This window comes from Chenopodium quinoa, unplaced genomic scaffold (genome assembly GCF_001683475.1).
Source record: "Chenopodium quinoa cultivar QQ74 unplaced genomic scaffold, ASM168347v1, whole genome shotgun sequence".
Lineage (NCBI taxonomy): Eukaryota > Viridiplantae > Streptophyta > Magnoliopsida > Caryophyllales > Amaranthaceae > Chenopodium > Chenopodium quinoa.
In genome coordinates this window covers 2,772,857-2,790,849 of record NW_018744469.1, presented here as the reverse complement: position 1 = coordinate 2,790,849, position 17,993 = coordinate 2,772,857, and the positions used below count along the sequence as shown (strand labels likewise).

Genomic DNA, 17,993 nt, shown 5'->3' with positions numbered 1-17,993 from the left:
TCTAGGAGCGGCCGCGCCATCATTTAACGCGCGGGCGCGCCACTGTTGGGCGCGGGCGCGCCTCTCTGCTGCTGATTCAAATCCCGATTTCAGCCCAAGTTAAAGGAAAAAAAAAAGCAAAAACGGCTAAGGAGGGGGAGGAAAAGAGAAAAAAAAAACTAGCATAGAAACCCAAGGAGAGAGCTCAAAAATATCAATTTCTAGGTCTTTGTTTTAGAAAAATTTTGTATTGAACAATCATATAGCTTTTAGTGTAATTCTCATTGTCTATCAACATTAGTTTTACTTTTAGTTTTTGAAGAAGTAATTTTGCAACATTGATGTATGGTCAAGCTTGGAGATTGAAGATTGAATGATGTGTGGCTCTTTATTTGGATTTCAATGAAGGTTTTGGTATATTTCTCTATTGTCTCTTGCTTTTATGATTAAAGCTTCTACTCTTGTTAATTTAGTTGATAAAAACTTTGTCTTTCTTACCATTTCATTGGTTATAATGTTGCTTAGCATGATTGTAGTTGTAGTTATGACTAGTGAGTAGTTTCTTGTTGCTAGGGGTTTGGTGAAGATATATTTTGAGTTTGATGTATGTTAGGCTAGGTTAATTTGGAATATTTGTGATTAAATCTTCCTTGTGCTTATACTTATTAGTCACTCCATATTTATGGCCATATGCATGTTGTGGTTGAATGACGTGAACTAAATCGTGACGATAGTGCGATTTAGGAATAGTCATTAGGTGATTGATTATTGCATGACCTTAGCTTGTATGCCTTACGACGATAGTGTGAGCGTATGTTAGCTAGGAAGGCTCTTAATCCCGATAGGTGATTAGAGAGTATTCTTGATATTGCCTTGTATGAGTCGCTTGGGTTACATGTAAACCTATTTTCCGATGCCTAACTTCGTTGAAATCAAAGCATGTTTGATCCTTCCCCCTAGTACCTATTTTAATTGTTGTTCTATCCCCTTTAGTCATTACTTTACCCACCACACTTCTTGATCGAATTAGATTAACATTAGGAGATAAATAGCGGTGCTTAATCGTTTCCCTGTGTTCGACCCTTAACTTGCCTCTATACTCTTTTAGTTGCATGTTTAGGACTACAAATATCATTTGATAGAGGTGTCTTAGTGACGACCTAAAATACCGCCTGTCATGGCCCACCAAGCCTTGTATTCCAACACGACCGACAAATGACAAACCTTGCCATAAACCAATCAGTAAGGGGTTGTACCAAAGGGGGTCTTGTACGCCGTCATTAAGGCCCAAAGAGTATCATCGAGTTTGAGAGACCAATCTTCTCTAGATATAGCTTGTTCACCATCCTCTCAAGGAGGTTCTTGATCTTCCTATTTGATACTTCCACTTGTCCTTGAGTTTGGGGGTGGTAAGATAGGCCGACTTTGTGATGAACCCCATATCGTTGGAGGAGAGTTTTGAGTTGTTTCTTGGAAAAATGAGAACCACCATCACTAATTAGAACTCTTGGAACCCCGAATCGCGGGAAATTAACCTTCTTAAGGAGCATGAGCACAACCTTGTGGTCATTGGTGGGGGAGGGTATAGCTTCAATCCACTTGGTCACATACTCCACCGCCACAAAGATATAGAGATTTCCACAAGAGACAAAAGACCCCCCAAACATCAAAGGGCTCAACCTCCAAAATGCTTTGTTGAGGCTTTTCGTCACGTTTGGTTATGCCGCCACTCCTTTGGCACTTGTCACACCTTGCAATGAACTTATGGGCATCCTTGTGCATTGTTGGCCACCAAAGAAGAGATTGAGAGATCTTGGCCACGGTATTTTCAACTCCTCCATTCCCTCCACACGGCAATGAGTGGCAATGTTCAAGAACCCCCTCGATCTCATGATCTTGAACAAATAAGGATCATTCCAAAAATATCTCCTCACTTCTTTGAAAAATCTTTTCCTTTGTTGAGAGGAGAATTCCGGGGGAACGACTCCACATGCTAGATAGTTCGCAATGTCCGCATACCAAGGGCTTGATGTTGACGCCATAGCCATGAGGGTCTCAAATCCCACTTCATCATTGATATGAACATCTTCCTTATTCTCAAAAGGAAGCCTGGACAAGTGATCTGCTACATAAATCTCCGCTCCCTTTTTATCCCTCATCTCAATATCAAAATCTTGTAGCAAAAGAACCCAATGGATGAGACGCGGTTTTGCTTCCTTTTTGGTCATGAGATAACGAACCGCTACATGGTCCATGTACACGATCACCTTGGAGCATATAAGGTAGGATCTAAACTTATCCATGGCAAAGACAACCGCTAGCATTTCCTTCTCTGATGTGATATAATTCCTTTGAGCTTCGTCGAGTGTTCTACTTCCATAGTAGATGACACAAGATCTCCCTTCTTTCTTTTGTCCAAGTACGACACCTATTGCAAGATCACTAGCATCGCACATTAATTCAAAGGGCAAGCTCCAATCCGGAGCTTGCACAACAGGAGAGGAGATGAGAGCTTCCTTGAGTTTTCGAAATGCCTCAAGGCAAGCCTCATCAAAATTGAACACAACATCCTTTTTGAGTAACTCGGTTAAGGGCTTGGCGATTGATGAAATTTTTTTGATAAACCTCTGGTAAAAACCGACATGCCTAGAAAAAGCTCTCACTCCCGTCACGGAGGTAGGAGGGGGCAACTTAGCAATCACCGAAACCTTAGCCGAGTCGACTTCAATTCCCTTTTTTGATACTTTATGGCCTAGGACAATACCTTCCTCGACCATAAAATGGCATTTTTCCCAATTCAACACTAAACTCGTCTCTTGACACATTTTCAAAACTTTTTCAAGGTTAATAAGACATGTGTAAAAAGACGAGCCACCATAACTAAAATCATCCATAAAAACATCAATCTCATTCTCAAGCATTTCAGAAAAAATGGAGGTCATGCATCATTGGAAAGTTGAGGGAGCATTGCATAACCCGAATGACATTCTTCGGTATGGAAATGTCTCGTATGGACACGTAAAAGTAGTTTTCTCTTGATCATTTGGATGGATGGGAATTTGGAAAAAGCTAGAATATCCATCCAAAAAGAAAAAGAAAGCATGATGGGAGAGTCTTTCCAACATTTGGTCCATGAAGGGGAGAGGAAAATGATCTTTCTTAGTGTTTTTGTTCAACTTCCTATAATCATTGCACATCCTCCACCCGGTCACCGTCCGGGTGGAGATTTCCTCTCCTCCTTCTCCCTTGACAATGGTCATTCCACCCTTTTTTGGAACCACGTGAACCGGGCTAACCCACTTGCTATCGAAGATAGCATAGATTATACCCACCTCACGCAATTTCAAAATTTCTTTCTTGACAACCTCTTGGAGGTTGGGGTGGGTATAATCTATGCTATAGGCTCAATAGAGGTGGATTGGTCATCCTTAAGGTGAATACGATGCATGAATAAAGAAGGGATAATACCCTTGATATCATCAATGCTATACCTTATCACATTTCTATATTTTCTCAAAACAACAATCAATTTTTCCAAATAAAGACCATCACGGGAAGCATTGACAATAATAGGGTATTCCCCTTCATTTCCAAGATAAGCATATTTCAAAGAAGGGGGAAGGGGTTTGAGTTCTACCTTGGGAGGAGGCTTAGGACTCTGTTCCAATTTTTCCTCCTCAAATTCTAGCTCCTCATGCTTAGAATCACTCGCCTCCTCCTCTTTGGCTTCTTCAATGGCGATGGCAAACTCCTTTGCTTCTTGAGAGAAGTACTCTTTTTCGCATGTGAAAGCTTCAACCATTGGATCTTGGGGACTCATCATGAACTTTCCCAAACAATCTAGTTCTTCATTCACGACATCAACTCTATAGCACTTCTCAACCATGGGGGTCTTGAGTAGCTTGGAGAATTCAAAGACAATTTTTTCATCAGCTACCTCACATGTAATGGTATTGTTCTTGCAATTGATTACTGCCCCCAAGTTCTTAAGAGCTTCACGACCCAAAATCAAAGGTGTATCCACATCTTCTTCCATATCCATTACTACAAAGTCACAAGGCACATAGATATGCCCAACTTGAATAGGGACATCTACAAGCTCACCACAAGGTAGCTTCACCGAACGATCGGCCAATGGATAGTTTTCCTTGTGGGGATCATCTCAATGTTAAGTTTTTGAGCAATGGATATAGGGATCAAACTAACACTTGCTCCAAGGTCAGCTAAGGAACCCTTAGCTTCCATGTTCCCAATCTTAACCGGCAAGGTGAAGCTTCCCGGATCCTTTTGCTTCTTGGGCATTTTGTGTTGAACAAGTGCACTCACTTGAAGTGGAAGAGTGATAAGCTCATCATTAAGCTTCCTCTTGTTGGTGAGAATGTCTTTCAAGAACTTGGAGTATGAAGGCATTTGTGTGACAACCTCAATGAAAGGGAGGTTAATGTGTAAGTTTTTCATCACACTTAGAAACTTTGCAAATTTGTCATTCAATTTTCTCTCCGCAAGCCGACCGGGAAAAGGAACCGGTCCATCAAGATTTCTAGCCTCACTAGAAGTTGAGGATGTCACCACATCCTTTGAATACTTTTTCTCCATACTTCTCTCTTTCTCATCAACCTTCTCTTCTTCAACTTCTTTATCTTCACTTATCTTTTCTTCTCCTTCCTTCTTTTCCTTGCTATCCTCTTCTTTGGGACCCTCATAAGATGTACCCGATCTCAATGTGATTGCCTTGTATGTGTCAGGTCTTACAATGTTGGAAGGGTTGGTTTGTGATTGTCTTGGCAAAGTAGAAGATGAGTTGAAAGGAACCCTCTCGGACAATTGAGCTAGTTGTGAATCGACCATCTTGTTATGGGCCTTGACTTCTTGCATTTGTTGGTTCATGGCTTGAAGTTGTTGAAGAATTTGAGTTTGAGTAGAATCGGGTTGAGACACTTGCTCTTGACTTCTTTGAGTTGCTTGGTTTTGATTTTGGTATTGGTGTTGGTTATTTTGTTGATGGTTCTTTGGGTAGTTTCCTCCTGGGTTTTGGTTTTGATATTGGTTTTGGTATGGAGGAGGGTTTTGGTATTGAAGGTTGGAATTGTATGGTTGTTGAGCTTGTTGGTTCCATTGTTGATTCCATTGTTGGGGTTGGTTTCCAAATCCGGGTGGTGGTTGTCTCCAAGCTACTCCTCCTCCATTTGCCTTAAATCCTTCTTGCCTTGCGTTGTAATCCGCTACATGCTCCGGGCTTAAACCTCCACAATAGGATGTATCATGGTTTGTGCCACAACAAATTTGACAAGAGAAAGAGTTGACTTGGGAGGAGCTTGCACCACTATTGACATTGGTATTCAACTTTGCGAGCCCCTTTGTGAAAAACTCAATTTGATGTTGCAATTGATCAAATTTTTGCAACTCATATTTTTTGGCACATTCCTCCTTCTACATCCTCAAGAGTAGTTTTAAACTACCTCTTCAATTGTTGCTTCAACTTGATTTTGAGGGACATTGATCAATTGTCCACCCGCCCCCGCATCCAAATTAGCTCGAGACATCGGTTCCAGACCATCATAGAAGAACCTCATGAGTAAGCTTTGATTGTATTCATGGCGAACCTGAGAATTGCTCCGCTTGAACCATTCGAGTGTATTGAGGATGGATGGTGAAATTAGTTTCCGTGAAGGGTAGCAATATCCCACCGGTGAGCTCATAATCCTCCGGATTACCAAACTCATGAAATAAAACATCCGCTTGTTGTCCTGCCATTTCGTCACCTTGGGAATGTGAGGACTAAGAATCACTTTAACTATAAAAAAATGGCACCAAAACCTCGTCCCTCTTGTTGATAAAGTCTACGGACTTGTCTCAAGGTGCGGTCGATTTCGTGATCAAGGTTGTGAGTAGGTGGTCCTTGAGATATTCTTTGCATTCACCAAAGCTAAGCAAACAATTAGCAATGACTAGCAAGTGGAAAAAGAACAAAATAAAAAGCAACAAATCCACTAATAACGCAAATAAATGTGCAAAACAAGCCGCTTCCCCGGCAATGGCGCCAAAATTTGATCGGATGGTAATAGGTCGTTACAACTACCTAGACCAAAAATTACAATTTATATCTCCTATCCTAACTCTATCAATTTTACTTTAGATAGCGGTAAGGTAGGGTCGATTCCGAAGGAAACGGGGGTTTAGCACAATTAATACGAAATCTAGGATAAATTGCAAGTAACAAAAAGGGGGGGGGGTATTATGGTTTGATATTGAAGATTTCTATGATCAATCTAATAACTAAAAACAAGACAATTAATAAACTAAGGCTAACAAAATTACTCTAACAATTAACAAAGACAAACAAGTATTTGAAACTATGAGATTAAAAACGCTAGGGGGATCAGGGAACGTCAAACTTGGAGATTAAGAGCTAAACACATAGATAATCAAGGATTCACAAACAAGGGATCAAAAATCCTACTTAACACAACTCATTCCCATGCAATTGATTAAGCAATGTATAAACTACGATCTATCCTAACATGATCACTCCCGCGCATCAATTAGGACATGTAATAATATAGTCAATGGTGCACAACATCAACCATATAAAAATAAGCACAAGTTCATACAAAAAGGGTTTAAATCCCCAAAAATCAAGTATTTAATCAAATAGAAACCAAGTCATCCATTCCCCTTCCCATAGCTAAAAGTCTAGCCTAGGAGAGAGAAACTACTCTTATCAACAATACCCAAATTATTGGCCATAATCAAAGTCATAAACATAACTATCAAAAATACTTGAAATATGTAAATAAACCAAAATAAAGGAGATTAAGATAGAAAGAGCTTACAAAGCTTCAACTTTGTATTGAAATAAGAAAATGGGTTTTTGAACCTTCAATGGTGAACCACAAAAAATCCAATAGAATGCACCAATATTGATTACAAGGATGATCAAAGCACTAATCTATATTAAAGACTAAAGTTTGGATGATAAAAAACTAATAATCTAAACTTTCTCTCTCTAGAAACTTATATAAGCATTAATGGAGGCTATTCTCTCTCTAGAAATGTTCGAAGCACTTTGCCCTATATGGAATACCTACCTTCATTCCTTCCCAAATCAGCTTTTAAATAGGGAAATAAAAATGGGCTAGGCTGACAGCATGCACGTTCGCTACAGCTTTTTGCGCGCCCGCGCAGGATGATGTGCGCGCCCTCTGCTAAGGTCTGCGCGCCCGCGAACTTCATTGTGCGCGCCCTCTACTAACATCTGCGCGCCCGTAGAGTTTCTTGTGCGCGCCCTCTACTAACATCTGCGCGCCCGCGAAGTATACTGCGCACCCTCTACAGAGCGCGCTTGGCATCTACAGAAAGTTACCTTGTATCTTCAAGTGTTCAAGCTAATCTGCGCGCCCTCTCCAGGAATCATCGCGCCCGCGCAGGATGATGAGCGCGCCTTCTACAGGGCGCGAGGTATCTACGAGGTATACCTCCTATTTTGGCCTTGAATGCGCGCCCTCTCCCTTGGATTGCGCGCCCGCCTAGAGCGGGAGAGAGGGCTCTCCTAGGCGCGCAACCTGACTTGAAGCTCCTCACTTGATTTGCTATTGAAACCGGCTCTCGAAACTATCCCGAACTTTCTTCTACTTCATGTATCGATTGGTTTACCTGCAAAACACAAGAAAACACCCAAAAACAGTACAAAAAAGGTAAAGTAGAGGGGAAGTACAAGGGAAATAGCATTGTTGTGCAATATATGGAGAAGCGCGGCAAAATAGGGTTGAACAAGCGATAAATGGAGGGAAATGGTAGGAAAAAGGATCCCCGAATAGTGGCATAAATGCCACATATCAGACGTTTGACAACATCAAAATGGACCAGTACTCTAACAAGAGAACTTACAATACTCATGGTTGAGGAAAGAGGTTCCGATAGGCATAATGAGTAATATACTTATGACGATTTCAAATTTCTTTAAGTATTCTCATAGGTCGATCCGGTATAGTTCCAAACCAATACCTGTGCAAATGATTTATGACAATCATGTTCTTGTAGCACAAGAAACGATGCTATAAATCATACTACACACTAATCTCAAGTGGTCATTAGTCGTCCAACTTTTCTAATGACCTTGATTAGGGATAGTTTCGGTATGATATTCAATGTTCACTTAATAGGTGTTTTTTATCCAAGACTTATCTTGATACCCTATTTTGAATATCGTCAAATCGAATGGACTCATAATTTAATTCTAAACCACAATTAAATATTTTTGTGGAATAATTTGTAATTTTATTCCACTATGAAACTTTTAAACGTTTCATCTTATGATAAACGGTTTTCCCTAAATGTTTTAAGAGTAATACTCTTTACAAAACATTTATAGAAATTGCACCCATATTTAATATGCTTGATTTCTTTAATGCAATTGTGAATGTTGTGTATCACTTATTGCATGGGTTTATTTATGATTACCTTGAAAATATTAGCATCTTCATTATCGAACACTTTCATAATAAGATAATAAAATTTTAGTGCGTTCTTGATTAAATGTGATTTAGAATTTATTGTCCAAGTGATGGCTCCCACTTATTTTCATGATTTAGGATCTTCAACTTCACAACCTACAATCATCAACGTTCAACAATGAACTATCCATTGAACAACTTCCTTATTATTGCCTTTAAGGAAACAATATTCTAAACATATATTTTAGTAGACTTCTTAATGATGCTTTGCTTGGATTTCACTCCAAACGACTCACAATGATTTGAGGTACCCTAATCACTTGTGATCATGGAAATTTTCCCTAAATTTCCGCACATTACACATGGATGCACATCCATGTTACCATTCTCAGGCCATGACGCATCTTAGCTCGTGCTTATAAATGGCTTCCTTGTTGAGGATCTAATCCTTGTTAAGGTTGTGCTCGTAACATCAATACTAAAATTATATTTGTTTTCATGTATCAAGAATTCATCCTCTTTACTCATCTAAGTACTTTGGATGTTCTTGATCATAATCTAATGGTCCATTACTTAGATTCAAGTTGATTGGTACTTTATACTTCACATACTCTAGGCATGTAAGTCGTGTGACGATTTCATATAGTAGCATACATGACGAATTCGATTCCCAATTTTATTCCATTCACGTGACATTTTAGCTCATCTTGATTCATCGATTCTTGGTAAACTGTTTTCTATGTAATACGGTTGAAAGTCACTACTAGAGTCTTTCTTGTTTGACTTAGTATTAGCCTAGCTTATACTTAGTCCAAACATTTACTTAAGTTTATACATATGGGTCGAAGCCTTTCAAAGTCCTTCATGTTGAACACGGTAAATTTCTTTACTTGTTTTAACATTTTATTAAGTTTATACAATAGATCTTAATTCCCAATATGTAGTAAGTATCGCCTTTAGCTTGTTCCATCATTGAAAAAGTCTTTTAAATCTAAGCATTTATAATTTGATAGCTATTTCACAACAGAGTTCGTAAGCTTCTTGTTGGACCTTTAAAAAATTGACTTTTTCTCCCACTAAACATCTTTATTTAAAGAAATTCCATGTTTCTCAACAAGCCAAACCTTATATTACCTTTATGAGAAAACACGTTCCAATTCCTACATACATGCAATGCATCCAGCAATGGATTAATTGAGCTTGCTTTCAAATCTAGCACTATTTAGATTTACAAAACTGTTAGACTATTTCCATAGTCTCTTCCAAAATACTATTTCATGAAGGCGGTTTTGGTATCTATTTTGCCATATTTCATATGTGCAATTTTGCTAGAATAATCACGAAAAGACTTAAGCATTCTGATTGGTGAATATCTTTTTATTAAAAACAATACCGTGAATTAATTGTATCTTTGCAATAAATCTAGCTATGTATGCATATACATTTCCATATTTTTTAGTTTTCTCCTTAAAAACCTATTTGCAATTGATGGGTCTTTACCCTAGCTTTCATGCAAATTAATCAAGTTTCAAACATGATTTTTAAACGTGGAGTTTTTTTCGGAGTTTATGGCCTTTGGCCATTATTCGGAATTTGGATTTGTCGTAGCTAATTTACAAGACACTATTCCCTCACCATCTAATAGTAAATAGTATGCTTGTAAGTCTTAGTTTTATTTCTAACTTAATAGAAATTTATAGGATTCAATGCAAGCCTTTGGTGAATTATATACCTATACGGGGTAATCACATCAAACATTGAGTTTCAAGGTGATTTTAAAGCCCTTTGATGATATTGATCTTACTCCAACACTTCTAATGTTTTGTGATTATTGAATTCTCATTTAAGGCACTTGTAAAGTCCTTTGAGTATTCTTGATCAATTATTCTCATGAAGCTCTTCTAAAGTCTTTCGATATTCTCAGTTTTAGTATGTTGCTAATCTCGATAGTCATCGAGTTCATTTTCCTCCCACTTGTCGTTTTGGAAATGTGTTACTTTCTAGAAAGACCCCACTTAGAACAACAAATACTATTTTTTCAATTAGGTTGTGGAAGTAATGCCTGTAGTCTCACTTGAATGCTTACCAAGAGACATGTATATTGTCTTTGGGTAAAAGTTCGTTGTGAAACAAACAATTAGCTCCCACTCCAGCCACCTTAGCCATTATTGAGCCACTTAGCTCCCATTGAGCCAATGAACTCCCACTGAGCTAAGTGTACTAGACATATACTAGAAAAGATGCTAAAAACTATTTCTATCCATAACTAAATATGGTGTCCTTTCTTAGCTTTGACAATTTTGTTTAATGTAACACTAGTCATTTGTGCAAATCTTTAAGAACTTTATTGGAAGGGATGTGATCCATCATCTTTTGAGTCATTTCCAAATGGCATTGAGGTCTCCTTCAAGACATACTATATTTTTTGTGGATCTAATTATGAAATTCCAATTTCATAACTTTGATATGATCACTCTTGGCTCAAGCAAACATCGCTCGATCTAGACATTTTGATATCTTGCTAAGTCGATTCTATACTTTACTTAACTTTTGAGCTACTCTAGAACCAGTTTGTTTACATTTGATGAATATAGTCATATTCTTTCAAATTCTTATGAAAACGTTAAAGTAATGGGAATTCTATTTAGCTTTCAGAGTCCATTGTCTATACCAAGCACAATCACTCCTTTCTTTGTCAATTTCAACAAGTAAGACTTGCCTGCCTTAGAACGATTTCGAATCGATCTACTATCAAGAGTCTATCTAATAGAGCCTTGAGTAAGTTCTTGTCGATGTGACATTGCTAAAGATGTTTGGAATGCAAATCATGTCCATGACTTGAATCTTGTGAGTTTTCATTTTAGAGAAATGTTTGTTTATAATCAAGCATCCTTGACTCATGGCTTAAACAACCATGTCATTCAAATAAAATCAACAACTATTTCTTTTTTAATTTGAATGTGAGTCTTTCCATGTGTAAACGGATCGTTTGCTGATTAGTGAACACAATAACCATTATTTGTTCCAGCCTTAGCTTTAAAAGGTCTTTAAACAAAGCAGATGACCTTACAACTGATGTAGCACCACTTGCTTCATTCCAAGCTTATAAGTCAATAACTTAGCCTAACTTCATTTGTTATGAGGTCACTTCTAAAGTGGAACTCCCAAGCAGTATTAAAACTTGTGAAGATAAGTTGCTAAGTTTAACTACGATAACATGAACTCTAAGGTATAATTGGAATCTCAAATTCCTTTTCTTTGTTCCTTGTTTCCTATATTTCTTGTCACACATCATCTCATAACTCTTAAGAACCATTTCTTTAAGTGTTATGAATGTTATACTATGTTTGGCATAATTAAGCATCTAATGCGCCGTAAAACAAAGTTCCATCTTTTCCTTTAATTCGTACTTGAATTACTACATCAGTGAGTCCTACTCATCAGTGTATGAAGCGAAAAGATATGTTGGTTGTCAACTATTGACAAATTGAGTTTTTTAACTCAATACTTCATGTTCATAAAAACTACCTAGTATTTGAATACATGATGTCCAACTATCCTTTCGAACTAAGCTATGAAAGTCATTTATGAGAAGTTGTATTTTAGAAATGCCTTTTATTTCCTTGAGAACCATTCTCAAAAGATTTCCTTTTACCAATTGTTGGAAACATTATAATTTGATTTACAACTCTACAAATATAAGTGCAAAGTTTTATCATTTATTAATAAGCATTGAAATACATGCAAACAAGCAATTTCAATCTTATTAAGCGTTTTATCAACACATATAAAATTTGTCCCATTTAGACGAGAATAAAACGATTCCAAGATCCCAAAAATCAAAAAGTAATTATGCATGCTTTGGCTTGTCTTAACATTTAATATTTTAAGGTAAGCAATCCAATTGCTAATAGCTCTAAGTTAATCTTGGTTCGATTACACGTCGCATCTAATGCTTTCTTGACGTTTTATTTCCATTGCCATAATATCTAAGGACTCCTTACTGATATTGTTGAGTTTAATAATAAAACAACTTGAATACCTAGTATACCTTACATTCCTATGATTCCTTGCTTTGGCATAGCCTATAACTATTCACATTAGTTCGGTAAGTGTTATTTTGGAATGGAAAATTTGATTATAGAGACCTAGGGTTTATATGTTAGTTGATTTAAGTGAACTTAATTCATCATCACAACATTCGAAATCCAAAACATGCATCCAACATATCATTCATATATAAGCATAATTATACAAAGAAAACATAAGTGAAAGATGCATTTGACAACTAGCATGACCCCTTGAGTCTTCAAGTCTTCAAGGGTCTTCATCACATCATCTTGGCCTCGTCTTCTAAGAATCGCCATCTTCGAGACATCGCCAATAATAATGCAACTACTAGTAATTATGATTAGGACTAATGTAAATAATATGGTATAAAAATACACAATGCTTCGTAGACCGTATTTAGATTTACAAAAATACATAACGGAACGCAGTCCGTACTCACTATCTTAGTCGGGCCCAACTAGTTGCCATTTTCATAAAACCTGTGATAGAAAATTCATTCCATTTATCCATTCGTTATAGTGAATGGCCCATGCATTTTACAAAGTAAAACAAGCAACAATGCAAAACACGCGAAAACTAGTAACTAACTTAGGTTGTTAATACATTTAATGCGCCTAATTAAAACTAGTAAAAGTTGTTAACAATGTATGTGATTAAACGCAATAAAATTAGCTAAACAAATTAATGAAGCTCCTAAAAAATTCCGCATCCAACTTAATCAAAATTAATCCAATTAATTAAATTAAGCTGGTTTACCCAAATTTTGCAAAAATATTTGCAAGTGTCGGGAAAAACTGAGGCCTAGCCTCGTTTTAATTAAAATAAATAAATAATTAAAATCGCAAAAGTCGCAAAATAATAAATACCCTTCAATAGCCGAGTGCCTAGCATCCAAGCCATAGGGCTAGACTTGCTAGGCACCAAGGCCAAGCTACCATGCAAGGGTATTGGTCGCACAACCATAGCAGCGCGCTATATGCCTGCTAGCATTGGCAGCATCGCAGCATGCCTAGCGTGCTTACGGGCCGCTAGTGCTAGCAGCATGCTGGCACATATGCTAATGCTGCTTGCAGGCAATGTTAGGCATCCCTACCTTGCATGCTGGGCGCTGCTTAGCAGTCACAGCTTGCACACCACACGCACTCTCCTCGCACACTACTTGCTCGCAAAAAACACATACTCGCACACACGGACTTAGTCTCGGATGCAACATGCTGGTTTGTACGAGTATCCCATGCTAGCCGAGTATTGTGCTTGAAGCTTATATTTCGATTTTGTGCTTGTGCTTTGGAATTTTATTCATAATTATGCGTGATTTTTAAAATTAATTCTAAATTTAATTTAGAACCAATATTGAGTAATATTGAAAATAAAACATAATTAAATTCAATTTTAGTGCATAACCCATAATTAATTCAAGAACCATTCTTTGAATTATTTTTGTCTCACAATTAATTTAACCAAACATCAATTAATAATGAGTTGGAAAAATAAATACAAACATCCAATGAAAAATTTCCAACACTAACTTGTGTAAACTTGAAAAATTTTATCTTCCAATATGAAGATTAATTAAATTTCAATCACAAGTTTGAACTTTTAAGACTTTAATCAACTAAAAAAAGATTAAATCAAAATTTAGTCCAACAGGAATCTAGAAAGTAAAGTTCTAACCAAATAAACAAATAAAGATTGGATCTTAAACACTTTAGGGACCTCAAAAATACAAATTCACCATCAACATTCACACTTGAAGCAATTAATTCGCAAAAATGTGAAATTGCAAGTTTATGTGAAAAATGAACTCACCAAATTAAGCACCAAATATAACTTCATAAACATGCTTAATAAGGTTTATTATTGCAGTATATTAGTTTTAATTCAATAGTTTTGGGTCGAAATATGGGTTCTTTAGCCAAAATTAGCATAAAAACGAGATTAAAACTAATTAAAACGGGATTCTAATCTAAATAGAAAGCAAAACCAGATATTAAATCCATTTAAATCACCTTAATTAATTTTAGTTACAATAATTAAATGAGCGCGGCTCCGATACTGCTGTTGGGTTTCGTGGTGTCCATCATCACGCGGAATGAAACCCTCCAAAAATCCGCACACAAATTAAAGTAACTAAACATGCATATTAACAACAACCACATAATTTATTAACAAAGAGAGAGAAAGAGGAATAGACGATCATACCCTTGATGCGTGCTTCGCTCTTTCTTAGAGCTCGAACTTGAAAGCGTATAGCCCCACAAATGCGCAAGCCTCCAACGGCCAACACCCTTGAGACCCGAACCAAGCCGGCCCCTACCATGAAGCTTAGTCGGGGCTAGACCAAAAAAATACTAGAGTATTACGAACTTAAGGGTTTTCTCACCTATTGGGAGATGCCTTATTGAGTTCAACTCAAGTGTTTAATCCCAACTCCTATAGTTGGTATTTATAGGCAAAGGCTCCTAAAAACTTCAATCATATTTCCATGTAGGAGAAACGATAGAGTGAGAAAAGTAAGAAATTAATTTAATACTAAATTTAATTAAATAGCAAGACAAATAATAAAACAACGCTTTGCACACACATGGGAGGGGTTAGGTGAGGACCACAAGGAAGGACCACATGTCCCCTAGTTCCCCAAGCAAAAGCTCTCCTCTCTGAGCATGCGCCACGTGGCAACCCTTTGCCTTGGGCAACAAGGGTTCCATGTGGGCGACCTTGAGCTCACGACTTGGCCAACAAGCACAGCAGGACCGCAAGCTTGCTGCTTGGCACTACTCGCTTGTGGGCTGCCCTTGCAGCTAGTAGCTAACAAGGCTTATCTAGCTAGCGATGCTGGCCTCGCTAGCGTTGCTAGCACGCATGTTAGCTTGGCCAGCTCCAACATCCCCATATCACTCGGCCAGCTTGCTCCTCGACCTGTGCGGGGGCTTGTGCTGCGATAGCACGCCCTGCCCCGCATGCCATGGCCAACACCATACTGAGCCTATGCGAGGGCTTGGGCTGCGGTTTGGCTTGCCTCCACTAGAGTGGTGCGGCAAGTCTTTGTGCTAGCCTAGTATGTCGTGTCATTTGATTAATGTACGTCTCGTCAATTCCTAGAATCGTCTTGACAATAGATGCTCGGCTTCGTTGCTCGAAGCTTGGAATCTGACGTCTTAGTTCATAATACTCTAATGACTCAATTAATCATTTCGGATTAATTTGTCGTTTCGGCTCGGTTACACGATTGGGTGTGACCCAAAGGGTTCAGTCAAGATTAAGCTGTAATATTAATTATGCATTAATATTACTTATTGGAACCGGCCTCCTGCTAGGCATTCCGATCACTTGACCTCACTGAATAATTAGTTTTCTAATAATTCTGAACCCTCTATCGAAATAATACACTTGTTCAAAGGATACCATACCTTTCACTCACAACATCCTTCTTGTGGTGCAGATGTCTTTGTTAGATGGTTGGACCTCCAGCAATACTCCAAACGGATGTTGAGGTCAATCACCCAGTCCGAAAAGGAGTGAGTTCTTGGGTTGCATCAAGTCAACCTTGAATGCATCACTGCCCTGCTAGCTGAGGTAACTTGTCTTTAATTTTCTCAAATGCCTGTTTTAATTAGAATACCGGCTAATCCCTGTTCTTTGCCGCCTGTGCTTTTGCAAGCCATACTTAGGGTAGGCGGGCTAAAGACTCCGATTAACATAATGAAAGAAGAGGTAAGAGATGCCAACGAACGGGCGGTCAAATCCCTTAACTCTACTCAATATCGAATTACAATGAATGATATTAAGACTAAAGCTAAGGAGATGAAACAAGAGGAGCTTCTGAAAGAGGTAATGACTGCCTTGGAGATAAATAATAAGAAGGCGTCCAACCTAGAGCATCAGCTTAAGAATGCTCAGTCGAACCTCAAAGCTTTGGAGGCAGCCAACAAAGAGAATACTCAGTTCCGAGCAGACGCCAACCAGCTCAAGGATGAGATGGTTCTGATGCGGGGTGAATTCAAAGCCGATTTGGAGGCGGAGCAGGAGCGGCAGATAGTGGAGAATGAGAAGGACAGTGAGGAGCGCATGAACGGAATGGTGTCCTTCTAACAAGTGTATTCATCCGATAGAGGGTTCAAAATTATTACAGAGCTAATTCTTCAGTAAGGTCAAGTGATCGAAATGCCTAGGTGGAGGCCGCTTCCGATAAGTAATATCGAGGTACAATTGATATTACAGCTTAATCTTAACTTAACCCTTCGGGTCGAACCCAATCGAATCACCAATCCGAGACGACAAATTAATCCGAAAGGATTTAATGAGTTAACAGAGTTTTACGAATACAAACGTCGGAAATCGAGCTTAGGGCATCGAGACAGATCGTCGCAAAATCACAAGAAACAAGTATGAGCGTAGCCGTAGCTAGGCTAGGCTAGCTCATCGCAAGCCTAGGTGCACCATGTGTGTGCTAGGCGCACCATGGTGTGCTAGGCACCATCGCAGCCTAGGCGCGCCCTGGAAACCCATCGCAAGCTAGCATGGGTGCCTGGGTGCGCATGGCAGCTATCGCAAGCCACAAGAGCACCAGGCAGCCCATCGCAGCTAGCAGCGTGCTAGCCTGGGTGCCTGGGTGCTCATGCGCGCTATCACTAGCATGTCGCAACAAGCACATCCATCGCAGTGCTAGGCATTGGCGTTTGGGCTTGTGTGTGCATGCCTCGCACCATCGCAGCCCTATCAAACCAAGAAAAGCACCCTCGTGTGTGTGAGTGTGCATAGGCGCTCTCGCAACACCCTAGAATCACGCACAGTACCATCGCAGTGCTAGGCACATGCGTGTGTGCGTGTGCGTGTGGACAGTCGCCTATCAGCCTCGCAATGAGGCACCTAGCTGTGTGCTTGCGTGCGTGCCTTTGCATGGCAGCACCAAGCATAACATGCTAGGCCTTGCGTGCATAGTACGCTCGCTGGTTGTGCGCATGCTAGCATGGCTGGCTGACTGTGCGAGAGGCCCTATGCGAGATTGTGTGCGAGGGAGAGCTAGGCAGCAGCACTAGGCTAGCAGCACCAGCGCCCAGCAGCTCGCTAGCACAACAAGCTGGCTGGCTGCCCAGCCTTGGTGCTAGGCGCCAGCTGGCAGCCAAGGAAGGATGCCAGCTCAGCTGTCCATGAGGTTCCGGTTTTGGTGAGGGGTGGGGACCAAGCTTGGGGCAAGGCCTTGAGGAGAAAGGCAATGATCCCCCCCCCCACCCATTCATGGTCCTCACCTAACCTTCTCTCTCTATTTAACACTTGTTGTAGTGTGATTAGTTTTATTTATTATTTTATTTTAGAAATAAATTAATTAGCAAAATATACATTCTCCCACATTGGTTGGGGAGTGAGAATCAAGGGATCATTTCCCTATAAATACCAAGCTTGGTATTGGGATTTGAGACAACCTTAAGTGGAATTAAAAAGGCAACTCTAGAAAAGAGTAAACCTTTGATTCGTAAAACTCATAGTTAT

General features: G+C 39.1%; 1 protein-coding gene across 1 annotated transcript; it reads right to left on the bottom strand.

Moving 5' to 3' along the window:
* Window positions 1–4,095: 4,095 nt before the first annotated feature.
* Window positions 4,096–5,552, bottom strand: LOC110697625. The gene is made up of 2 exons (XM_021875009.1): window positions 5,439–5,552; window positions 4,096–5,334 (listed from the first exon to the last, which is right to left on the bottom strand). Exons 1-2 carry the CDS (start codon window positions 5,550–5,552, stop codon window positions 4,096–4,098), a joined length of 1,353 nt encoding a protein of 450 aa, XP_021730701.1.
* Between the last annotated feature and the right edge of the window lie 12,441 nt (window positions 5,553–17,993).